General features: G+C 40.4%; 1 protein-coding gene across 2 annotated transcripts in view; it reads left to right on the top strand.

Annotated features, from left to right (window-relative positions):
* The window catches only part of LOC115765537 (homeobox protein cut), an 87,693-nt gene extending 62,509 nt beyond the window's left edge, over positions 1 to 25,184 (top strand). For both annotated transcript variants that reach the window (XM_030709157.1, XM_030709158.1), the window contains 4 exons: positions 14,667 to 14,787; positions 14,856 to 15,067; positions 22,912 to 23,192; positions 23,262 to 25,184. In XM_030709157.1, coding sequence (XP_030565017.1) covers positions 14,667 to 14,787; positions 14,856 to 15,067; positions 22,912 to 23,192; positions 23,262 to 23,382 — 735 coding nt within the window. In that variant the 3' untranslated portion in view covers positions 23,383 to 25,184. The remainder of the gene's footprint in view (positions 1 to 14,666; positions 14,788 to 14,855; positions 15,068 to 22,911; positions 23,193 to 23,261) is intronic.
* The last annotated feature ends 1,809 nt before the right edge of the window (positions 25,185 to 26,993 follow it).

The following is a 26,993-nucleotide window of genomic DNA, read 5'->3' as shown; positions in this document are numbered from 1 at the left end:
CTTATTTTAAGTGTGCAAATGCTTGTAATAAGCCGTTTTTTACTCGATCTAAGATATTTCATGACTCGGTTTGAGATCATTTTGTGCTTATTTAAAGCGTGCAAATTCTTGTTATAGCTCATTTTTAACTTCATCCAAAATTCTGATGATTCAGTTTAATTATGTCTTATGTTTTAAGTATACAAATGCTTGTAATGGGTACTTTTTATTATATCCAAGAATTATCCTTCATATCTGAGAATGACTTAGTTTAAGCATATTTTATGCTTATTTTAAGAATGGCAATTCTTGCTCAAGTTAATTTTTGTGCTTACCTCAAGTATGCCAATGCTTGTAATAAGAAGTTTCTGATTTGATCCAAAATTTTTCGCTGATATTTCACGATAATTCAGACTTAAAAAAAACACAGAACTGGAAGCTTGGTTAGTTTTTGTCGCAGTGCATATGCCAGTCGCTGTCACAAATTGCAATAAAATTGGCGCGGGGCGCCCCACAAAACGTGACGTGTCTAGATTTGTTTATAGGCAAATTTGATTTCGCCAGACTCTGCGAATTAATTTGACATTGTCGGCGGGCTTAATTGAATTGTTAGCTAGAACTCTTGACGCTGATTTGACTGGCAGCTATGTGGCTTACCTGGGGCCAAAAGCCACGGCTAAAACCTGCAACTCAAAACCCTTTTGGCCCACTTCCAAAGTAGCTGACCCTAACAAAGAGCACTTGCACCAAGTTTATGGCTTTCATTTTCTCGTGTTTTTTTTTTTTTGCTGTCGACTTGCCACGAAAATGTGGGACAATGTTTACGTTCTACTGCGGCTGCCAGCCAAAAACTCTGGAACAATAACAAAACCCAAAAGACAATTTATCTGCGGTCCACCAAAGCTTAGACCAGCTTTTGTAGGGCATTGAAATAATGTGCTCTGGCCAAAATTGCATAACAAGCGTGATAAAATGTTTATAAATTTCTAGATAAATAAACAATTGTTTGGCAATAAAAGTCGAATTAACTGCAACTAAGAAACGAAAGAAACTTAGAAACCTTACAACAATAAATTAATAAAAACAATTAAAATGGTGATAAATTGCTGCTCAGTTTGAACCAGCGGCCTTGCGCTTGTCAGTTCAACTTGGTGCTTGGATAACCCATAAAAACCCCAAATAATGAAAGCTTACCAAATCTTTTTTAATATTTATAAGCAGTGCTTTTTATGTGAACCAACCAGCTGGATTGTCGGGACTAAAAAACTTTGTAAAATTTAAACTAAAACAAGTAAGAGGTTCTAGTCGGGAGCTCCCGACTAGGGGATACCCTGAACCCTCTTCTTCTTCTAACATCAAATGCATATATATATTCTATTCTAGAAGCTATATGTCAAGTTTGCTGACTCTAGCTCTTATTATTTACCAAAATTGCCCAAAAAACAGGATATCGATATCGATTTTTATCGATGGCTTGGAAACGGATCAAGTTATCGATTATCGGAAACAAACTCGATCTGCGCAGGCACTAGGAGCATCTACATCTATTCAATTTCAAGTCTCTAGCTCTTATAGGTTCTGCGATCCTTGCGTTCATACATACGGACAGACAGACAGACGGACAGACGGACATGGCTAGATCGACTCGGCTATTGATGCTGATCAAGAATATATATACTTTATGGGGCCGGAGATGATTCCTTCTGCCTGTTACATACATTTGCATTTTGCACAGATACAATATACCCTTTTTACCCATTTTCAATGGGTTCAGGGTATAAAAAAGGTGTTTCAGAGGGTGCATAAAAAATGGTCTCTTATTTATACGGAAATTGTCATTTTGTGTGACGCAGCGTGAATTTATTTGAACGCAACGCAATTTGCAGGACTGTCAAATGCAGTCAAATGCGAATCCAAATGCGAAATGTCAACGCATGGGAGTGGGGAGGGGAGGGGGCGTGGCCATTAAAATAACCATAAAATGCACACACAGTAGTCAGAACAAAGGAGGGCAGCAGCAAGCAGGACAACAAAATTAAAACGATGCCAAACATGTTTAACATCAGCGACAATATTTCAACAAATATTTGCAGAGCATGCACAAAACATAAAACAGGGCCAAATCCATGGCTGGAAATTCAATTTGAGAGCCAGAAACGGGCCGCGTTACGGCTTTGAATTGTTTTGATAACATTTGTTTTGTTTCTGGCGAAAGGGTATTTGTGAATGCACGAATTGGCCGCATTTGGCATTTAACCACTTTGCAATGCAAATATTGAAATATGCACTGAAGTCTCTCGCTGCTGACATTCGCAATTTAAATTTAATTTTAATTTAATGCAAACATTTGCGTTACAGGATTAATTATTTAATTCGATATGCGCCGCGCGCGGTCAGAATTTTAATTACATTTTTTGTCGATCAGCCTTTTTTGAGCTGTGATAATATTCTAGGGCACATATCCATTGTATTAATTAGCTCAGCTCCATTTCAAATTTTGAGCACTCGGTAAATCAAATGTGAGTGGCAAAAAAATGAATATTACAGTGAATATGAATCAGCTTACATTGCATTTATTCTGTTATTTTTATCCTGAAGTTAAATATATACAAGCAACTTTTTATAGATACATGAAATAAATATCTTATTGAAATACTCTCGAAATGAATTAGTTTACATTGCATCTAGTTTCCATTAAGTCCTATTTTTATCCTGAGGTTAAATATTTACAAGCTACTTTTTGTAAATGCATGGAATGAATATTTAACAACCAACGAAGTGAATTAGTTTACATTACATTTATTTTCCATGAAGTCTTATTTTTATCCTGAGGTTAAATATTTTCAAGCAACTTATTGTAGATACATGAAATGTATATTTTACTGAAATACTCTCGAAATGAATTAGCTTACATTGCATCTAGTTTCCATTAAGTCCTATTTTTATCCTGGGGTTAATATTTACAAGCAACTTTTTGTAAATGCAATTGAAATACCCTCGAAATAGACCACACCTGAGATTATAATTGAGCTACACATAGAAAATGTAATTACGAAGCATGCAGAGTTCATTGTTTGGAGAAACATGAAACGCAACTCCTTTCTTCAAAGTGTATTGTTCTGTCAGGAATCTTTACACCCCAGACAAGACCTAATGAGCTGTACACACAATCTACCTGCTCGCTGACTATCTTCGGGCTTGAGTCGCAGAGTTCCCCGCTTGATTAGAGCCCATTAGAGGCGGCAACAACAATCGAAGTGCAACTGCAAATGCAGAGGGGGAGCTGTTCCACAAGAGACTCTCGAGTCTCTGTTGGGGAGGGAGGATGCAGTTAATTGTAAGCGCATCCACAAAATACATTCGGATAGTGCAAACACAAAGTTCAAAGTGGAGTCTGGGATTAACACAGAGCACAGAGCTGCACTTGTTTTTTGGGGTTTAATGCACGATAACACAGAACTGAGAACGGAGAACGGATGCATATTTGAGGAGGCAGAGGCAGACGATAAGCCGGCAGCTCAAGAAGCTAATGAAGCGTGCGGCTTTGTCGCCGTTGACATGGGACCAGAGATCCCTTCAATTGGCCCTGGGCAACTGATAATTTAAAGCTGCAAGCCCAAACGATACAGGGTCTAAAAAGTTTTTTAATTAAATTGCAATCAGAAACAAGCCAGGAAACAAGTCACAAAATGCCACAGCAAAAGTGCGGTCCCAACTTATTTTATTTTATAATTTTTTTCTGCTTGTGTAAACTATGCAGACAGGCGCCAGCTGCACTTAATTGAAATGATATGGGCGGGGCGAGAAACTCCCAAAAACTCGAAAGGCAACGAACCCAAGTCAAAGCCAATTGCTTGCCTCACAGATTGATGTTGGGGAATTCTTGAGAAATTCCCTAATTCGTGGCGAAATTTAACTGGAACAGTTCTCGAATGTCGCTTTTAAAGGCCATCATCATTTATTTAAGGCAACAGCTTTCGGCTTTGCGAACCTGCAACGTCATCTATCACGATAAGCGTCTAAGGAAATGATGAGAAATTAAATAAAACACGAAATCAATAAATTGCAATGCCACCAGCCGGAGACGGAGACGGAATGGGGAAACGGACCCAGGAGCCTTGCCCAAAGGCTGCTGCAAGCTGAAAATCTCAATAAACTGTCAATAAATATGCATATGAATATGCATGCAGCACATACATATATATATATATATACATATATATATAGGATATGCAAACGAAAGCAAGGATATATACCACATCGAACAAGTATACGTGAGCTGGTAGATGGCAGATATGGCAGCGCTTAAAATGCTACATAAGAAATAACGCAACGGACGAAAGACAATAAATTGCATAAATTATGTTTTCGAAATGCTCGTAGTTAAAAATACTTGTACATATATAAGGGGTTTCAGACGCGATAGATAAAAAAAAATAACGAGCTAACTATCGAGAAAGCAACTTTAAATGCTATCTTAAAGAATTCAATGTTGTGCGAATAGATTGATGGAAAATACCTATAAGCATATCGATAATTGTGCCGATAACAATTTCAGTATCGATAGTTACTAAAAAGCAACAATTTTGTTTATTAAACTGTAGTCAAGTATCTACTAAAACAGCCATAAAATGTTCATATATTCTATCGATTAAAATATCGATAAAGTTTTGCTTCACTTCAGAGCAATAAAAGTCAAATGCACTTATCGATAATAAACGATTACTGCACAGTTATTGTAGTCAATTCTACTTATCGATAATAAAAGTATACTTAACAAAGTATCAGAATCATTATCGAGAAAGCAATCGTAAATGCTAACTGAAAGCAATCGATAATACATATCGATTGTGTTATCGATAACGCGAATAGTGAAATATTTAAGCAAACGTGTTCACTTTTTTCTTTAATTTAATTTCGCCTTAAAATGCAGTTGTGAAACTTTAGTTTTTGAGTGCTCTGCTTTTTCGCTTTGCTCAATGCGAAGCACTTTACGCTTTCATTAAAAACTGTGTTTGAATAGAGCCGAGTTTGGGTATTGGTTGGCGTGAGTACCCTTATGCAGCAGGTCTCGGTCTCGGTGCGGCGCACACGAATTTATTTATTTTCAATCAATGTTTGCTCCTTGCCACAGCTGCCCCCCCCCCCACTCTCCGCCCTCCCCCTTGACAGACCCGTCTTCGACATGCTTGCAACATGGTCGGCAACTTTTGTCGCCTCGTATTCCCACTTTGGCGTTGCGGGCGCCACAGAGCGCGTGCCTCTGGAATATTTATGAGTTGCGTGCATCCATTGGCCAACGACCAGGAAGGGACGGACAGAAATCAACGCTGACCCAGTTGGCTGGGGCAAGGACGGAGCCACAGCCACGACCACGTCCACGTCCACGTCGAGGCTGGCCTCCAAGTGAAAGTCAAGAAATTAATTTCCCAGCAACTCATTAATATTAAGTGCAAAAACCCAAAAAAGGCCATCAGACTTGCACATAATGAGACGCAGCTCATTCCATCAAATGTCGCTGCTCGCCTGTCGCTTTAATTGCTGCAACATTCATTCAACCCAACCTGAACCCAACCTAAGTCCGAATTGAATCCAGCTTGGTTCCTGCTCGAATGGCGTTTTGATTTCCGTTTCCGCTGCGTTTCCATCTGCGCTAAATGCTTGCCATGTTTTTTTTTTTGGCCCATACACTTGTGATTTATTGTAACGAAATTACAGCTGTTAAAAAAAAAACTAAAAAGATGTGGAAAAAAAACGCTTGCCAAGTTGCCGAAACACATATGCTCTATACTCAAAATATGTACTCAGTGGAGTAGTTAAATAATTTTAAAAAAATTGCTGATCTTTATAAAACATTCAGTTTCTTTACTCAAAATATTTACTCAGTGAAGTAGTCAGATTATATTTAGAAATTGTTGATGCATTTATGAAAAATACTTGCTGCTAACGTTGCTAGCTTAACAGATCTTAGTCTAAGCAAATATGAGCTCATTTTGATAGCTTCGCGTTGCCAGATACTTAAAAAACATTTTTTATATAAAAAATATGGTCACACTGTATGTTGACCAGTGTATACCAGCTGAGATATTCTTCAATTCATACAAATTAGCAGCTGCCCCAGAAACTTCATCTATTTTTATAGTTTTCTAGCATAAACTTCAACTATAACAAATCCCTAACTCTTCTAACTGCAAAAGTGTTGCCACATATTTAAATTTATCGATAAGTTCAAGTAAGTCCAAATGCTGCACATTTGCTAGAGTATCGTAGGGCAACAACTATTTTATAGCCATTGGCTTTTCGCTTGGCTTCTATTTTTTTTCTATTTTTTTGTGTGTTCTTTTTCTTTTTGTTTCGTCGGATTTCCGCTCAAATCGATAGCTGCAAATTTATGACCAGTGTTGCCATACTAAATGAATTTATGGCAAACGCTTAACGCTGCCAGAGAGTTGTGGGCGGAGGGCGGGGCGCGGGCGGGCTTGCATTTTGTGTGCTGCAAAATATGCGTAACTTTTTAGTAACTGTGTGAGTATGTGTGTGTGTGTGTGTGTGTGTGTGTGTGTGTGTGTGTGTGTGTGTGTGTGTGAGCTGAAGGCGCCCGCAGCAACAAGCCCGCAAAAAGTTGGCAACACTGAAAATTCATTTTGGCTTTTTCGGGTCTGGCTTAGCTACGCTCTGTGTATTTTTTTTGTATTATTTCTGTTTTGTGCTCCGCAGAAGCAAAAACTTTTTGCGGTTTGTGTTTTTCGCCTAAAAGCAGGCTTTAAACTTTGTATAGCTCGCGCTGCAGCCAACCTCAGACCGTGCACTGTCCACGCCCCACGCCCCACCCCTCGCTCTTCCCTCTCTCTCTCGCTTCGGCAATTTTTGAATTTGAATTTGAGGCATTCATAAATTTGACACTTTTGGCTTTTAGCTGCTGCCACTGACTGCGCTTTTTGGCCACACAAAGTATTGCTCTGGTTTTATCTATGCAAACTAAACTTTTGGCTCTCGTTGCGGTCTTTGAATTGCAAACCAGTTGCGAAGATGCCACCGTATTCCCATTTCCCACTTCGAGCAGGTCGCAGCACATTAAGTACTATATAAATTGCCCCTTGGAACAGCTTTCAGCTGCTCTGCTGCGTCTTGGTCTCAGCTGAGCTGCTCGCCAAACATTTGAAATGTAAACCCGAAAAGTTTCTTAATTAATTTCTGTTCTCGTGCTGTTTAGAATACATAAGTTTTTACACTCTTCTCAACTTTGTCCTGGCAAGTGGCTGACTTGAGCTCAGAACTTCTTTGATACATAAACAAGAAGTTAAGTGCACAAAATTGAACACAATTTACACGTATCTATGGAGTATCAGTTCATTTGGGCGTCCTTAAGGTTTTGTATATCATATCATAGAAAATTTATACATTTATGAATACCGACCCCAAGAAGAAATTCCATTAAAATTGGGACCTATATATATCTATATCTATAGCTAAATTCTAAGTTCTTCCAACCAGTTAATATTCTCAACCCCAGGGTATTTACGTGAATTTTCTTCTTTTGTTACTTCCGACTGCTTATCCAATTACACCAAAATCAAAGGGAAGAGAAGGAGAGGGAACCGCCTTTCGGGAGGGCGCGGGCATCACAAATTTGTATCCTCTGACAGGCAGCTGCTTATCCCAGATGAGTTATGACAGAGTCCAGTTCGAGCTGAAAGCGGAAGCTGGCAATCAGTTTAATACCAATCACAAGCTGCAAGGACCCTCCTATGCTGCTTAGAATTCTGAGAATTTAATTGTTGACTCGTCTGTTGACGACACTTGCACTTGGTTGCAAGCAAATTTATCACCTTTGGCGCGGCTGCAGCTCGACGATGGAGCAGCTGCATCAATGCGAAGAGAAACTGTCTCTCTGTCCCTCTGCCTGTCTGTCTATCTGTCTGTCTGCCTGTCTGTCTCTCTGTCTGCCTGTCGCTGCTTTCATCAAGGTTCAGCGTCTGCTTATTAAAATCGCTTCGCGTCACACGCTTTGCTCTGAGAGCTGCTGTTGACTGACTTAAATATGGCCAAGACGGTTGCCACGCCCCTGCGCCCCTACAGCCCGGCTTTGCCCGTCTGCCTGTCTGCCTGTCTGCCTGTCTGGCTGTCTGGTTGTTTGTCATATTCACGCGGCGTCAAGTGGCAGACGCGCCTGTCAAGTTGATAGCTCTGCGTCGCAACGCGCTTTTATTTATTAGCTGCAGCGTCTCGCTTACAGCAGCAGCAACAACAGTTGCCGCTGGGCAGCAGCAACAGCAGCAACTGTTGCCGATAGCGCACAGCAGCAACTCGCTCTTGCAATTGGTTTTTCCTCTTTCTGCTTCTTTGCCTTTGCTCCTCTGCCCTGCCTCTGGCCCAGACTAAATCGCCATCGTTTTTGGTTTGTTGCTCGTCACGTTTGTCACTTCTGCGCTCTGACATCCGCATCCGCATCCGCATCGGCACTCGCATCCGCTTTTAGCTGTGGCCTGCAACACGTTTAGCAAAGTTTTCGTTTTGCTGCCTGCTTTTAGGCGCCTTCTGTTTTTTGTTCCCCTTCCATTTCTGCAATTTTTTTCTGCTTTGCATGCAAATCGCGCATACGCCACGTCTGACAATTGCATATTTTTTTATTATTTATTCGCACAAGACAAATTCTAAAAGTTGGCGTCAGATAATGGCACAAACAGCGGAAAACGGATGCAAACGCTGAACTGCAACTGGAACTGGAACTGGAACCAGAACTGGTACCATTTCTTGCAACTTAAGGAACGATAACAAAACTTTGTAAACGTATAAAAACAAATAGGAAAGTACAGAGTATAGAGGAAAAGTATCGAGTAAAAAAAGAGTATAAAACCTCTACTCCATTAAAGGACTTAAGATATTGAGTATATAAAGTATGAAAGAGACAACTATAGAGTAAAGAGTATATGATGTAAAGAGTATAGATAATAAGTATATACAAAGGAAAGTATCGGGTAAAGGCAGTGTAGAGTATAGAGTACCGAGCACAGAGAGAATTTAGTTGAGTAAGAATGGAACACAGAGAGAAATAGAAGGAGTATATGGAGAGTATGCAGCTCGAGTAAAGAGAGTTTAGAATATAGAGAGTATAGAGTATAGAGAGTAGACTGTATTAAGAATAGAGAGTATAGATAATAAAGTTGAGTGACTATAGAGTATAGAAATATATGGGACAAAAATATAGAGTATTGTAGAGTATAGAGACTATAAAGTATCGCGTGTATAAAGTATGGAATATACAAAGCAACGAGTATAGAGATTATCGAGTATAGAAAGTGAATAATATAGAAGATATCGAGAGTGCAGGATAAAAAGAGTATACAATATATAGAAAATAGAGTGAGATAGCGAATAGTGCGTATAGAGTATAAGTATAGAGAGTAAGTAAAGAGAGTATAAGGAATATAAAGTTGTATGAATATAGAGTATCGAGAGTATCGAGAGTATAGAGAGTATCGAGTATAAAAAGCATAGAATAAAGAAAGTATCGAGAATATAGAATAAAGAGAGTATCGAAACTACAGAGTAAAAAGTATTAAGAGTATATTGTATACAGATAAGAATGCATAGAGATCATGGAGAAAATTCACGATAAATGTTTGAAATTTTTACATATTTTCTATGAGAAAGCTTAAACATTTTTAAAAATCTTGATTTATCTCATTTATAGGTATATAAACATAAGAAACCTCCCCAAATTTCTCAAATTCTCTTTAAATTGTTCTACTTCTTTTTGCTAGATCTCTATTTCTCTTTTTTTTTAGCTCTAGTTAGGGTACACAAAGAACTGCATGCAGAATGCTCGTCACATTCCCAGTCGAAGTTGTTCTCGTAATTGTTGTTTACTCACAGACGCAATGTGCTGCATAAAATAGCCTTTGACCTCGCAACCCCTAACCCCTCCCCCTCCCGCGGTCATCCCTCGTTACCTGTTTGTTTGATGCGTTTTGCAATGCATATAAATTTTATTTGTTCAACTTTATAATGGCAATGGAGTTGATGTTACCACTAAACTCTGTTCTCTTCCGTTCGAACAAGATAAAAAAATAGAGAAAGACAAGCAGATAGAGAGAGAGAGAGGGGGAGAGAGGAAAACAGCGCTAAAGACATATATAAAAGTTTGCTGTGCAAAAGTTGATTGTTAGCAAAAAGTTTTCCTTTTGAGGTAACGCATAAATTTGTATTATTTATTGTTGCTTGTTAGAGAGACCCGGAGACCCGCCTCAGACCTGGCGCAATCTATGCGGTTCTGTGGGTGGCTTCACTTTCCAGAATGCTTTTAAAAGCGCTTTGTGGCTTCTGATTTGTGCACTCATAAAACATATGGTTTATGAGCTGCAACATTGGCAGTTAAATATGCCCACAGAACTTTATATATTGCTTTAATACCCTTTGAGGAATTTTTGAGTTAAGGTATTTGAACTTCCTGCAAGTGTTCGTTTCTTGTGTTGTCATAAACTCTTTAAATATTTAACACATCTATTTTCGTCGTCAGTTTAGATTTCTTTCTAGTTATTTTTGAGGATAATGGAAAGAAGGAAATTTTAATAAATTTATCAATGTATTGCTATAACAGTTTTATTAGTGAATAGCTGTTAAGTTGGCTGCGCTTCGTAACAGTGTCTGTTAAGTTGGCTGCGCTTGTTTAGTTGACAGCTCGTGTTAAGTTGGCTGCACTTAGAGCTTACAGAGTTTATGGTTTTAAGATAACCGGTTCGGTTCAGGATCTAGTTCTTGGTAAAAAACAAATTGGAACTACGTATTAATATATTAAAAAATATAACAATTTTATAAGTGGACAGCTGTTAAGTTGACTGCATTTGGTTAGTTAACGCCTTCTATTAAGTTGGCTGCGCTTCGTTAATTAACGGCGTCTGTTAAGTTGGCTGCGCTTGTTTAGTTGACAGCTCCAGTTAAGTTGGCTGCGCTTAGAGCATATGGAGTATCTAGTTAAAAGCGGCTGTCAGTTAAATGAGACTAAATTGAGAATCCGAGCTAAGAAGTTTATTTCCTTTTGATTTATTTCTATTTCAGTAAATGTTTAAAAGACTTAGAGATGAGCATAGGCTGGTTTTAATGTAGCTTATTCGGTTCGGAATCTACTTCTTGGTAAATAACAAATTGGTATTGCTTCAAGTATTTCGTTGTCGAACACTGTTCCTGCTTTTATGGCTGATGTTATTATTGTTGCTGTTATTGTTGTTGCTGTTATTGTTGTTGCTGTTATTGTTGCCCAGCGGGACCCTTTGTACCACGTACACACACGTCATTTTGTGCCTTTGGCATTTGAAACTTAATTATTGCGCATACGACACGTTCACCCAGGCGCCCACACCCACACACACTCACACACACACACACACACACACACACACACACACACACAGCAGGCAGTTGCTGTTATTTATGAGCTGTTTCAGCTTCTGCGCAAATTTCCCAAGTGCCTGATTGCCTGAGAGTCGACGTCAGACTTTAAAGAATTGCTGGCTTTTAAATTTTATCAGCTGCCTCTGAATGTTTAATGCCAAATGGCCAAAGCGCCTTTCGCTGCGTCTTTTGGCCATTGTCCTGCTGCCATCGCATGCCTTTACCACACACAAGGGATGCATTTGCATGCGCCGTAATTCAAATCGAGGCTAACTCGCCCGCCGATGACCAGGTGTGAGCAGCTTGGGGTCAAAGTTCAGCTCTCTGTCTCTATCCCTTCCCCTCTCTCTGCGTACACTCTCGAATGTCGACTGCCAGCAACAGCAGCTGCCTGCCCCAGACAAGCCCTTTGTCAAAGAATTGCCTGCCCCCTCCCCTCTCCTCTCAGCCCCAACTCTCAACTTGTGAGTGTTTCGCTTGTTTAAATTTAGTTAGGCGCATCTCCTTTATCAGGCCCCACGCTGCACGCTGCGACTAACGAGCCGCTCAATTTAATCAGCCTTTGTGCCGCATATTGCCAATGAGAGACAGAGAGAGAGAGAGAGAGGGGGGCAGAGAGGAGGGAAAGAGAGGGGCCGGAGCTTAAAAGTGCATCATGATATGTGCAGCACTTGTGAGTTCTCTCTTTGACTTTTATGTGACAGCAGACATGGACTAAAATACATTTATATATACGTATATATATATCTATCGATTTAAGCAGATGTTTTCTGCAGTTTTTAAATATGTAGGATAATAGGATATATATGATTCTCGAGCATCTCAACCTAGCTTTACACTAATGGGATTAACATTATTATACATTAACATTATTATATGTGATTCATTCTTCAATAACTTCGGTCTATATGTTCCGAGCTACATTACATTTTGAAGTTCTAAGAGATATAATGATGGGCATATATCTAAGCATTTCCTTTTAGCAATTTATTTGAAAGCGCGAGAAGGTTTTCCAAAAGTAGCATAAAGTCGAATAAGAAAATATATTCAATTTGCTGTCTTAAGGGAAAATTAACAGATAGTAGAGAGCACAGACGGGTTTTTCAATAATATTGAATATTTATTTATTTATTTATATGTCAAACAGATAGTCCCTGATCAAGTATATATATATCTATACTTTATTGTCTTGGAACTGACTTCTCCTGCCTGTTGACGGCTTTCTTGATCAACATTAATATTTCGTGAATAACTTTCCCTTAATATTTTAAGCAAATCATAAACAGTATTTATAAGCTTTAGGTAAACACGTCTCACTTTCTTGAACTCTTGTCGCACAATTCTTGTTATTTCCCGATATTATCATCATTTTATGAACATGTTTTATGCACTCGGCAATCGTAACCAAAGGCCACAAAGCGATTTGTGTCAGCTTAAGAGCGAGGCGGGCGGGGGGAGTGCGCTTTAATCAATTTGAATTGGCCTTAATGCCAGGCATTGGTCAATGGAGCTGGCCATAAAGCAGAGCGCGGCACTTTATGCCAAAACAATTCCATCTATTTGCGCATTAACGCCACGTTTGCGGCGACTTGGCGTGGAGGTGGGCTGGCTAAGGGGAGTGTTGTACAAACAATGGCGCATTCATAAGCCCAAGGTTAAACCGCTAAAAAACAAAAAAAAAAACAAAAATCATTAAGCGCCATTGTTTTGGCTCTGTGCTAAGCCAAATGAAATGGGCATGAAATGAACATATACAAAATGCCAAGACGCCAAAGATTTATGCCAATGGCTCTTGAGCACCTTGATGTTAGCGCCCCTCCCCCCCCCCCCCCCCTCCTCCCCTCTCTCCACCACTGACTCCTGTGTAACTAATGAACGACGGCCGCCTTAAGAATTGCGCCTCGAACTCAAGAGTTTGAGTCCAAGTCCAAGTCCAATTCTCAGATGCGGTTGATTTTTTGTAAATTTTCTGGCATTTTCTTGGCTTTGGACATTTATTTAGCCATTCGGCTCATTGGCACTGGACCACATTGAACGCCTCTGTGGCTGCGACTCCTCCTTTAGCACGTTTACCAACACTGCTCGCTGCTGCTGCTGCTGCGGCTGCTGCTGCTGTTGGCCCTCTGCCTGCCTCATTAATTTCGCTTAACTTCACAAATTGCCAATTGTGCGCATTGGTCAACAAAATGTTCCTCTTGTTGTTGTTGTTCTTCTTATTGTTGTTGTTGTTGTTCTACTTTGAGTTCTCTGCAGCGTCCAACTGCGAGCATTGTTCTCAATGGCTCTGTTGCTCGTATTTATTGCCCAGACTGCCAATTTGTTTTGTTTGCTGGCATTGTTATAAAAACCACTCACAAAGGCAAAGGGTATCATCACTTTGTGATAGCCTTTGTCAGTTGTTAGATATCAATTAAAGCTGATGTGCAATATTTTCTTAAAATTCTCAACTGGTTAAAGCAGATCATGCCATGCATCCCAAGCTAAATCTATTTAAATTCTTCAGACAGATTTTGTGGGAAAACTTGCCTTATAATTCCCAACTGGTTACAGGTTTTGTCAGTTATTAAAAATAAACAACTTTGCTTATAATTCTCAACTGGTTAAGGCATGTCTTGCAAGGGACCTCCCAAGTAAACTCTATTAAAATACTTTAGACCAAAGTCCTTTATATATCTTCTCTTACTGAAATTGAAGTGTATTCAATATTTGTAGCACTATTTGCTTACAATTCTCAACTGGTTAAGGCAACCCAATAATCTCCCAGTCTTAAATCTATGTAAATTCTTCAGATATTTGTAATCTTTTCCCTTTACTGTAAGGGAAGTGTGTAGAATATTCGTTGCACTGCACAAAAACTGTAGCTAACTTATGACCATTGTTGCAGCAATTGTTGTGACTGTGAAAACACATGAATTCTTAGTTTATGAAGTTCTGCAGCAATTGACCGCCTCCAGGCTGCCTCCTGCCTGCCTCCTGCCTGCCTGCCAGACAGTTGATGTGTGTCTGGCACGTTACCTGAATCTCTGGGCCAGGCCCCACACAGTCGCCCGCCTTCTCGGGTTTTGGTTGGACAATAAATATTGTGACAAATTGCCATCACACGGCACAAATGGGCATTTTATTTAGTGATGACTTTTGTGTGTGGGCTGCGTAATGCGGCAAGCAGCGGCCACTTTTAAGCCATGTCACAGCTGAAACTTGGGACTGGCATTCACAGCTCGATTAATTAAGTTTGGCAAAGTTTTTGGGCTGGCATTAATCAAATTTTCGTTTGTTCTACACACACTCACACACAGGATGCGGACAACAGTTACTCGAGAAATCACATTGCCGGCACCCTGACGGCCCACAAGCAGAAGAAGCTGGGCACGCCCGAGGCTGTGCTCAACACACAGCGCCAGCTGGCCGAGGACAAGGGTAAGCACTGGCCCAGGTGTGAGCACAACACCTAAACAAGCTAATCACACTCGAACTCCGTTTTGCAGCCAAGGCAAGAGCACACATGGAGGAGGTCAGGGATGAGAACATTTGCCGCTTGCCCCAGCGAAGATGCCTGCGCATCGAGCGGGAGACATCGAAGACCTACTCGCCGCACTGCACCAGCGTCTATCGCTGTGCCGAGGACAGCGGCTGCTGTCCACAGCGCAACGAGATCTGTGCCCCCAAACGCACCCACAAATTCGAAAGGCATTTCAATGTAAGTACACGCAATTTACTTACCTTTGAGCTAAACAAGCTGCTAGCTTTGCTAAGTTATAATTGAAAGAGGTCTCAAAAGCGAAAGCTAGCAGATCTAGCAGAGATTTTGATACGCAGGGCAAGGCTTATAAATATTATTGAAATTATTTAATAATATAAAGGCAATCTTTTTGAGAGCTGATCTATGCATAAAATACACAAATTTCTTGGCACTTATGATGGCTTTAAATACTCTACTTAGTTGTTATCGATATATCGATATATTGCTGTGCATTTCGGCAGCCAAAAAGGAAAGGAAAGTTTGTTATCTATCTAAATCTGTTAGCAAAATTCAGCAAGCTTCTCATTTTATAGATCACTTGTAAATTAGTCAAATTCTTTGGCCCAAAAGCAATCAAACAACACTGTTATCGATATATCGATATGTATTGATTATCATGTGTAAGTGTTGTCACACTGCAAAAAAAACTTGCATTCAAATGGGGAACAAACATTTTTCTAGCTTCTCAACGTATATAAGTATTAAATTATTATAAAATCAAAACCTAATTTATCGATATATCGATAGGCGCCTAATTAATTTAGTTGGCGTTGCCACACTACAAAAAGTTGTAGTTCAAATGTGAAACGAACACACTTTCCTAGCTTTTTCTTAAATGTTTTTTGGTCAGAAGCTAGCGTATAGCCGTTTTTATCGATATATCGATAGGCGCCTTTTCGATTTAATTAGTTTTACCACACTGCTTAAAGCTTTAAATAATATGTGGAACAATTGAATTTTTTCAAACTTCTAAAAACATGAAGCATTTAAATATTTTAAGGTCAAAACCTAGCTTATCGATTTATCGATAGGCGCCTATTTGACTCAGTTGGCAAAAGCCTTTAATTCAGATGTGGAATAAGCCCATTTTTTCAAAGTTTTAAAGATATAAAATCATTTAAATATTTAAAGGTTCAACCCAATAGATCGATTTATCGATAGGCGCCCATTTAAATGTATTTGGCGTTGCCACACTGCGAAAAAAAAGCATTTAATTTAAGCACAGCTTTGCCACATTTAAAGCTTGCTCTTAACTGCCTGAATATGTGCCACAAATTGCATATACGCTGCCTTTTTGCCAAATTGGTAATTAAAAAATGTTAATCATGCTGCAGCCGAGCGTTGCCAGAGGGCACAATATATCGGGCACACACCTTGAAAGAACTGAATAAATACATAAACGAAATTCAGCAGCCGGGCATAATTACACTCTCGATTTCAACATATTGAATGCTCGTTACAAAGGTAACAAAGACAACAACAAAATCATGTGGCATAAATCAGCAACAAATTGAATTATCATTGCGTCATTAAAAACTCATTTCGTAGCGCAAACATTAAAAAAAAAAAAACAAATATATATATATAAATTGGAGTAAAATGTATGAAAGAAAAGGTGAAACGATATAATTATGTTGCAACATGACGCCCTCAAGCATGACCTGCGCCCCCAGACGCGGCAGCGACAACAATCAGAGCAATTGCAACAACAAGCACGTGGCTGTAATCGTGGGAGAGAGAGGGAGAGGGAGAGGGAGAGGGAGACAGGGAGGGAGACAGCTGAAGGCACGAGGCAAATAGAAGTCGCACAATGCGCGCCAACGACTCTTGACAAATGGTTACAACTTTTGGGGCATGCACGACTACATACACATATAGAGACATGCATGTATGTGTGTGTGCGTGTGTGTGTGTGTGTGTTAGTTAGGGCCTAGGCCCTACTTGAGTGTAGCGCCTCGATTTGGTTGTTGTTGTTGCTGCCGTAGCCGAGCGCAACGATAGGAAATTGAAAAAAGAATATATAAAAAAAAGAATAAAGAGATCGAAAATATAATAAAAGATCGTTCATGAATGACAGATCCTATTCTATTCATGTATTTGCACCCACGCCTCGGTTAATAGGCCCTGGCACATTGTTTAGCCAGCACTTCGGTTAGCCGCAAAGCCAGCCCAGCCTAATGACTTTTATCGGGCATGTCTGACTGCTAAATACCCTGCAAAACTAAACCAGCCTAACGACTTTTCATTAAAAACACATTAGGCTGTTATAGGTGAGCGTGACAGACTCTGGGATACCCTGCAGAACCCAGCAGCACAAGCTTTCATTGAAAATAGCATGTATCAAGTGCTATAGTCGCGGCTATCCGACTGGAAGATACCCTACACAACTAGCCCAGCCTAACGATTTTTCATTAAGAAACATATTAGAGTGCTTTAGTCGAACGTGTGCGACGTACAGATACCCTACAAAAACCAACCGAGCCTAACAACCTTTCATTAAAATCAAGATCAACTGTACTTATCGGACCTTTCCAACTGTCAGATACCCTACACGCAGGGCCAAGCTGCCGTCTTCCATACATGCATACACAAAAACACACACACACGCGCGCACACACACACACGTGAGCATCTTGTGCATCATTTGTGCTTCTTCTTCTTTAATACCCTATATTTATGGAAAATGCTTTCTTGCCTAACTTCGGTAGTTATCGAACGATCTTGATGAATTTTTCGAAGCTGAAATATGGCCTAGAAATATGTGTGCATACTTAAGCGCAAGGTTCCACCTTTAAAAATTATAAAATACCTGATATCGGAAGAAATGGAGGAGATATTCAAAAGTGAAATATGCTTTTTTCTTGTATCAGACGATAAGCTATATGAGAAGTTAAGTGCACATAGCTTTTAGAATTAGCATAAATATACACATAAATGTGTGTATATATATATTTATATATATTTAAATTTATATCTGAACAAACTGAATAATTGAGTTCTGCGCACTTTTGGCAGAGTGCATGTTAACCAAGTTAATCCCCAGCTGAGACCTGCACGAAAAACCAAATTAGTCGAGCTGTGTGCACCTGACCCCACTCTCTCACCTCACCCCCCCCCACACACACACCGCCCCCCTCCCACCCCGCGCAGTAGAGACAGCTGTCAATGTGTGTGTTGTAGAATTTGGTGCAAGACTGCAACTGTCGTCGGGCATTTGGCATAAAGTTGGCAACGAAAAGTTGGCCTGGCTGCCAATAACTGTTCATAGCACGCACGCACTCACGCCGGCAACTGGGCATTAGGTAGCTGCCACGCCCACTGACTATAGCCGCCCACCAGTGCTGTTTACGTGCAATGGCAATTTGCATTCAAGGCGCACCTGAGCTGCGACTCGAGCTGGGACTCGAGCTGGGACTCGAGCTGGCGGCGGATGTGTCACGAAACTGTGGCAACTGTGGCAAGTGGAAGGCACCCATCCCTCCCCCCTGTTCCACTCCAACCTCCCCTAACGTCTCATTGTTTAATAAGCAAAATTAATGTTTGCTTTGGGCCCGGCGACAGGCTCCACCCACAGTGCATCGAGCTGATTATGCATGTGCCTTGCAGCGAATCGCGCGAGTTCGAGCCACATTTTGTGGCAAATTAATTAAACGACCGAGACGGAGGCACACAAACAGTTGGGGACAACAGGACTGCGGACCAGATTGGACATGGCCAGCGATTTGCCTGTCAGCCAATTGACTTTTACTTTGCCAATGCCAGCCAGGTGGGCGACATGGACATGGACATGCAAGCGGTGCAAGCGCAGTCGGAGGAGGAGAGGGAGTTAGCGGAGGCGTTGGCTTTCACGATGCGAAGGCTCTTCTAGCTTCTGGCCTGGTCCGGGTGAAAGTCATCTCACACGACATCTCTCTTTCGCCGTGGTGCATTGAACCCAGAACCGAGGCGAAGCGTCATAAATCTCGCCATGCTTTGCAGCATGTGCCTGGGCCCGAGCTCGCCTCATGTCGTCTGGCCTGCCGTGGAACGCTGGGGCCAATGCACTCCTCTGTGTGCTGTGGCCAACAATGCAGACTGCACTTCCCGGTGCCCCCATCCCCTCCCCCTTCCCCATCTCTCACCCGCTCCACCCTGAACAAAATTTGCGCAACATAAATTATGTTTTGTAAGAATGTTTTTTTGATGCTGCTCGCCGGGCTGCAGCACTCCTTTGCCCTCAACTCCTCTCTCTCTCTCTCTCTCTCTCTCTCTCTCGCTCTCTCTCTCAGTCTATCCTCCTGCTGCTCTCAAGCTGTTTGCCTGGCACTTGACACCTCTCAATGACAGCCGCTGAGCTGCCTCTTTGGCTCGTGTGTGCGCAAACTTTGGCTCCCAGCTCCAGCTCCAGCTCCAGCTCTCCTGCTCCAGCTTCCACTCCAGCTGCCACTGCTGCTCCTGGCCACATATTCTTGTGCTTTATGGAGACAAGCAGCAAAGCGGTTATTTATTCTTTTTTTTGCTTGAGTATTATTTTGTATGCTTAAGCTGGCAGATAACATTTTCGCAACTTTGTGGGCACAAAAAGTGACCATGGAGGACAAGCTGAGCGCAAGTTGAGTTATTTCAATTTCATTTTCGACGAAGCTCTACATATATTTACCAAAAGCAGGCGCCTGAGCAGGATGCCTTAACACATAGTCTCCCTTACTCTACTCTCTCTCTCTCTCGAGACCTTCGAGTTAATGTAGGGTATTCAAAGTTCGACTTTAACTGACTGCGTTTGACTTTCAGGGAGCGCATTGCCCCGGCATAATTCCTGTGGTCTTGCCTAACTTTTATTGGATAATTAAGCGCTGCGCCTCGCCAAGTGTGCGTGGGCGTGAATGGGCGTGGCTGTCTTCTACTCACGGCTTGTTTTTGCCCCTCAGCTCTCGTGTGTGTGCATAAATCTTCGTGTCGAAAACTTTTTCCCAACAAGCGCATCATAAATATTTGAAAATTAAAAGCCCTCCACAAGGCGTCGAATGGGCTGGCCGGGGAGGGGAGGGGAGGGGATTGGAGGGGTTTTTCACCTGCTTATCTGCGGCAACAAGAGTCATAATTAGATGCATGTAAAGGCGGTTAAGGCAGGGCTCGTATTAAGATGAAAATGTTGCAGAAAAGCTTCTGTCAAATGACCCCGAAAAGAGTCCAATTCCAATTAAATGCAGTTGAAAATTGTTGTCCTAATAGAGTTTATGCTTTAACCGCCTGAATGTGAATAAATGTTAATATTTTAATAGATTTTCATAATGCTTCATGCTTCATGCTTTATGCTTCATATTTCAACAAGCAGATATAGTAGTATATATTATAGTCCTCTTGTTACATTTGTCCTCTTACTTTGTCTCTTATAACATTTATTTCCTTAGCGATATCTACTTAACATACTGTTATACTTAACATAGCTGGCAACACTGTAATAACCTAGCTATTCTATTATGCAGAATAACTAGTCCGTGCAAAGTCGGGTAATTTCAGCAATTCTCTCTTCCTGTCCCTCTCTCACACTCACTCTACCTCTCTCTCTGCCTGCAGTTTCGTGTGATTTCTCTAGTTTCTCGCACACTTACCCAACACTGCCACTTACCCAACACTGTCAAGTAGTGTTAATAGCTTAAACGCCCACGACGCATGCAATGCACTACAAATTGTTCTACATTTCACATGCTTGGCTTGAGTCCTTGATGCTTGGTTCTTGGTCTCCTTGGCTGAGTCGAGTCCTTCTCGGTGCTGGGGACGTCTTCTGCAATGCAATAACTGACTAATTGCTTGAGTCCAAAGTGCGCACACGAGAGCGCCAAGTGCATTTGCATATATATTATATATAAATATGTGGCACAGGCTTAGCCCAATTAGAGGCGTGGCTTGTCTTGGGGGGCGGTAGGGTAAAGGCAAAGGCCCGGCGTATATGTATCATGCATGGAATTGAGATCCAAGCACTTTGAGAAGTGCTTGCGCACACAAACCACAAAGAATCGAGAATGGAGAAAGGCGTAAGGCGAATGGAGAAAGTAACAGCAGCACTTTGCACTTCCGTTTCCGGCAATTATTCGGCTGACGAGCTCTTCAGGCGAGCTCAGCAGGAATTTTTGCCACATGCAATCGGGCGACTGCTGCAATTTTCTTCAAATTTTATGCTGGTTGTTAAAAATGGGGGGCGGTGGGCGGTGGGCGTGTTCGCCAGTGAGATATGTCAAGCATGAAAAACATTTTCAATTCGTTGCATTCAACAAATTTGCATAAACATGCCACCAAACTTTGAGCACGCCCACAAATAACAAATAAAATATACTTAAATGCAATTTTCTCTGTGTACTCATGTGTGTGTGTGTGTGTGTGCGTGTGTGTGTGTGTGTGTAACAGCGCATAAAAAGGTTTGAAATCATGTTTTTCTACTTTTTGATCAGCTGTCAGTTTTCTGCTTTGATGCGTCCAAATCAAATTGCAAAGCCTTCGGCCTTTCAATTGTGGCCAACAACATTTTGGGGCACATTTTTGGACCTAATTTGCCTGGCTTCTCAGCCAGCCTGCAGCTATTTACTTAGCTTGATTAATAACCGGCCTCTGTAATTTTAATTAAACGAATCGCGCTTAATTTATGCAATTCATATGGCATTTCATCATTTGGCACTTGTCATGCAACACAAGCCGAGACTCCGACTTTGCCAGCCGACGACAAAGCGAATCGGAAGCCGTTCAACTTGTCTCCTAATGCCCGTCGCCAGGGGCTTAGTCCAAGGGGGGACTTGCAAAGTGACAACATTTTGAGCATGGCCCTGAACCCATTAAAAATGTGTAAGAAGGGTATATTGTATTTGTGCAAAATGCAAATGTATGTAACAGGCAGAAGGAAGCATCTCCGACTCCATAAAGTATATATATTCTTGATCAGCATCAATAGCCGAGTCGATCTAGCCATGTCCGTCTGTCTGTCCGTCTGTCTGTCCGTCCGTCCGTATGTATGAACGCAAGGATCTCAGAACCTATAAGAGCTAGAGACTTGAAATTGAATAGATGTAGGTGCTCCTAGTGCCTGCGCAGATCGAGTTTCCGATAATCGATAACTTACTCCGTTTCCAAGCAATCGATAAAAATAGATATCGATATCCTGTTTTTTGGACAATTTTGATAAATAATAAGAGCTAGAGTCAGCAAACTTGACATATAGCTTCGAAAATAGAATATATATATGCATTTGATGTTGGGAGAAGAGGGTTCAGGGTATCCCCTAGTCGGGAGCTCCCGGGTAGAACCTCTTACTTGTTTTTAACTATTTTATTATTATATTTTCTATTTTGGTTCTATTCCTAAACTATTGTATTATTTTGGACAAAAGTATGAGCTTATGCTTGATTTATTTAAAACAGAAAAAACTATTATAGAGAAATTACACAAAAAATGTCGTAAACACAGGAGCTCGATCCCGAAACTTAGCTTATGATAACATTATCGAAGGCCAAACTTTGAAAGCAACTTAAAAATAGTTATATAGAGAGCTATATAAATAGCTCGATGGATTTTTTTCTGCTTCTTCATTATTTAAATTCAAGTATAATATGAAAATTAACAAGAATAGGGCGATTGGATGAGACCTCCACATTCTCCTCCTCTTTGTTATGATTTATGGCAATGATAAGAATCAAAAGTGCCCCCCTTACAATGGGTTCTGCCTACGCCTCTGGCACTCACAAATGGCAACTGACAGCTGACAACTCATTTAGACTTACAAGAGCTATAGAAACAAGAATAACAATGACGACAACTTTGATGAGCAGTCCAGCTTAAGGAACAGACAGACACGCACACACACACACACGCACACACACACACACACGCACACACATGTCTCTTGGAAGTTTTGAATAATAATCTCCATATGCAAATTGACCGGGTCAGCTCGTCATTGAGTGTGTGAGCTCTTGTGCGTTAAAGGCATATTAAGGCCCAATTAGCTAGAAAGTAATAACATGGCCAACTTGTTATACCCATTTCCATTTCAGGTCATGAACCACATTGACAAACGCATCAGCGTCGAGAAGTTGACCCTTGTGAATCACACCGAATGCCACTGCGTGGAGCGCGGCGCGACTCTGGCGGAGGGGCACACAATTGGCACTGGGCCGCAGACTGAGCTGCAGGCCATGCCCCACTTCGAGTGCCCAGCCCTGTTCGAGAAGATATTGGGCAAGGATGGCAAATGGCGCTGCGACTGCTCCTCGAGCAACGATCATTGCAATCTATTCAAGAGCGGCAGCGAGCACTTCTCCCTCAACGATCGCAAGTGAGTTTCAATTCCCTCTAATTCGCAATTACCCCCCAGCCCAAACATTCTCTTCTTCCTTCTGCCTAGACGCATTCGCCAGGGCCTCTACAAGACGCCCACCTGCCAGTACGGGCCGTATATCCAGAAGCACGGCGGCTGCCCCACGCAGCACGAGCAGCTGCCCAGCTACAATGCGCTCGGCAATTGAACCGAAACCGCAAACGGAACCGAAAACGGAACCGGAACCGGAACAAAAGTATTAGCATAAGATCTGTTATACCAGGCGTTAAGTGCAGGCGCGAACTTTTGAACTAAAAACAATTTGTTGTCGAAAGCGAAACCAAAGCGAGTCTTAAGTTCGACTTCGAAGCGAAAAGCCTGGCGAAAAGTAAGTGAATTTAGTTGCATATCCTATATACAGAACGAGAACATATATATCTATATATATATACGCTGATCGATCACACTCAATTTTTGCCCCCTTATTCAAAGCAAAATCATCTTAAATAGCTGTAAAAATATATAAAAAAAACAGAAAAAAAAAGTCGAATTAGCATTGTTCATTGCAGTTTACTCAAAAATTAAAGGGAATATAACTTTGACAGAAGATGAAATACCCTTGCATATAAAAATACTGCGAAGGCAGCTAAAATTCGATTTCGATTTCGATTTGTTATCGATACTTCGATAAGTTATCGACGCGAATCATCGCCCATTCTGCAGATATATGCACTCATATATATATATATATATTCCTGATCAAGCTCGAGAATAGAATATCGATTGCAAGGGTATCGATCATATCGAATACATTTATGTAATAATATTAATCGAAAAAATGAAACTCAATAATTCTGCAATTCTACAACTATTCCAAAATCGAAAATTGACTGCGTTTTAGTTTAAATTTACTAATGTTATGTTATTTAATTATAAAACTAAACGAAACGAAACGAAACGAAACACAGGATTAACTTAATATTATTAGCAATTTTAAACAAACTACATATACATATTATTATCGAGATCATAAACAATATCAGCTAGAAGAGGAAGACACTCAAAACTGCTCACAATACGGAGAGAAATGTTAAGCATTTGGTATTAAATAAATACCAACTCGTTTAAATTATTCAGTAATTTTCTAGTCAACGTATTTTTTTTTGTCTCGCTCGAGGCATACATATATATACCATATAATCGGACAAAATACATAGATCCCTCACTCTCTCTCTCTCTCACTCTCTCTCTCTCTCTCTCACACACACTTTAACAATGAATATATACGGAATTTATAATTTACTCAAAAACCCACCAACAACAACAACAACAACAAGGACAAAGACAACAACTTTTGATTATGATTTTTGCATTTTCAAACTTGAGACAAAAACGAGTTCAATTCGGTTTAATTCTTCTTCTCGAAATTGTGTTGTGAGAAATTGTAACATCTGGCAATAAATTGCAACAACTCTAGATGTTTTTGCACAAAAAAATAAAAATATAATTAATATAAGTATTTTGAGTTGTTTATGCTTTCGGTTCATTAGGGCTGCAAATGCCATCATTTGAACTATTTAAGTCGCATTTGAATTGTATTCAGTTAATCGCAAATGAGTTCACAATTTAATGAGTCCATTCACAAATCAATTCATTTGCAAGCATTCACAATTTATGGGCAAAACAATGCGCCGTTCATATTTCGCGTTGCAACATTTATTTGCCATAATTCATGAGCAATTTATTTATATTTATTGTAGTCCACACACACACTCACACACACACACACACGCACACACACTCAGTAGCAATTAAATGCGCAATTCAACACATAAATATTTAAACATTTATGCATTGCTTTTAAATGTTATCATAGAATTATGTGTGCAAAACAAAAAGCAAACATTTCAACACATTTTATTTCTAACTTTTAGCATAAATTTTAGTGTATAAAAACAAACACAAACACATTTAAGAACATCAAGCAAACCATACTTATAAATAATTGAACAAATTATTATTACTATGCAAAAATCCAAATAAATATTATAAAAATAGAAAACCAAAAACAAAACAACATTGCTTAAAATTCGAGCTAACAGCTGTAACTGCTCGTTAACAGCTGGCTTTAACAGTGTAATTGTGCTCAAACTAACAGAGTGCTAAAATAACCGGCGCACAGAAATTAAGCAGGCGATCGAAATTCGAGTGTAAACAATGCGCCGCATTGCTTAGAGCATGGTGCACACACGCACAAACACGAGATGAGCCAAGGCCGGAGATAAGCAGCCATCAGACAGCAGTTCGTGTGTGTGTTCGCTGTCATTTATCTAGTTACGCTCACGCGCTCACGATTCTTTTCGGCGCTGATCGCTGATTGGTCCAATCAATAACTGCCGGCAGCGATGTTCTCTGCTCTCTGAGCGCAGCTTTGATGCAGCTGCGCAACTTTTGTCTGAGTCAGTGCGGCCCTATAAGTCAATAGGGCATGTTGTTGTGCTGCGCGATATAGTCTATTAAGCCTGTAATTATTTTATTATACCTCTTTGTGGATCTGATGCGTAAGCAGCTAAGGCTATTTGTTGGCGATTCTCTCTGCATACATAACATATGTTTAGGTAAGTGTTTTTGCAATTGATACGTATTTCCATATGCTTGTGTATAAAATGGAATCAAAATTTGAATAAGTTCTTATTTCATAGCAATTTTCTCCCACCAGCGCAATGAATAGGAAGAAAATGCACAGGCAGTCATACGGTACACACACATATGTATGTACATATATTTGGCGATTCTCTCTGCATGCGTATGTTTGTGTGAGTGCTCTCGCAATTCATGTCTACTTATGCTTGTGTATGATTGCTTACGCGTTATCTTCCTTGGATCTGCGCTCAATCGAGTTGCTGTGCGGCGACTTTTGTCCACTTTGATTTTGTGTTAGTTGAAAGGCAACAGTCGAGTAAAGCAGCTTTAATACAAATTACAAAGGAAAGTTGTCAAGTAAATAACGTCCGTATCTCTAATCATATACGTTATAACCATTAAATAATGGTTTGCAAAGTTTGGCAAAAAATGGAAGCAAAATTTAAACAAGTCCATCGATTTTATAGACTCGCGAATGTTTAAGTGTTCATTTTATTCTTCTCCCTTCGCATGAAATTCGTGAGAGCGCAATGAATAAAAAGATAACGCACAGGCAATCATACGGTAAAGACACACACATGTATGTACACATATTTGGCGATTCTCTGTGCATGCGTATGTTGTGTGTGTGTTCTCGCAATTCATATCTACTTATTATCTACCCTTGATCTGCGTTAACTCGAGCGAGATGATTTCGCTTTAGTTAAACGGCAGCAGTCGAACAAAGATGTTTAATAAGAAATAATTAGTGCAAATTGTTAAGTAAATGCCATCTTTTACGGGTCGGAAGTATAAATAACCATAAAAAAAAATCGTTTGCAAAATTTGACAGAAATGGAAGCAAAATTAAAACAAGTCCATCGATTTTAATAAAGTGTTTATTTTACAATAACTTCCTCTCACGTTCGCAAAAAAAAGTCGTGAGAGCGCGACAAAGAAGAAGACAATGCAAGCAATCACATACACATTGTATGCACATATCTAGCGATTCTTTCTGCATGCATATGTATGTTTGTGTGTGTGTGTTCTCGCAATTGATATGTATGTAGTTGTGCTTGCGTATGATTTTCTTATGCGTTATCTAGCTTTGATCTGCGCACAATCGAGTTGCTGTGCGTCGACTTTTGTTCACTTTGCGTCCGCCCAACGTGCTTTGTGTTAGTTGAAATATAAACT

This window comes from Drosophila novamexicana, unplaced genomic scaffold, assembly GCF_003285875.2.
Source record: "Drosophila novamexicana strain 15010-1031.04,08,12 unplaced genomic scaffold, DnovRS2.1 tig00000974-arrow-arrow-pilon, whole genome shotgun sequence".
Classification (NCBI taxonomy): Eukaryota; Metazoa; Arthropoda; class Insecta; order Diptera; family Drosophilidae; genus Drosophila; species Drosophila novamexicana.
Note: the sequence above shows the minus strand (reverse complement) of the source record. Positions and strands in the feature narration are given on the sequence as shown.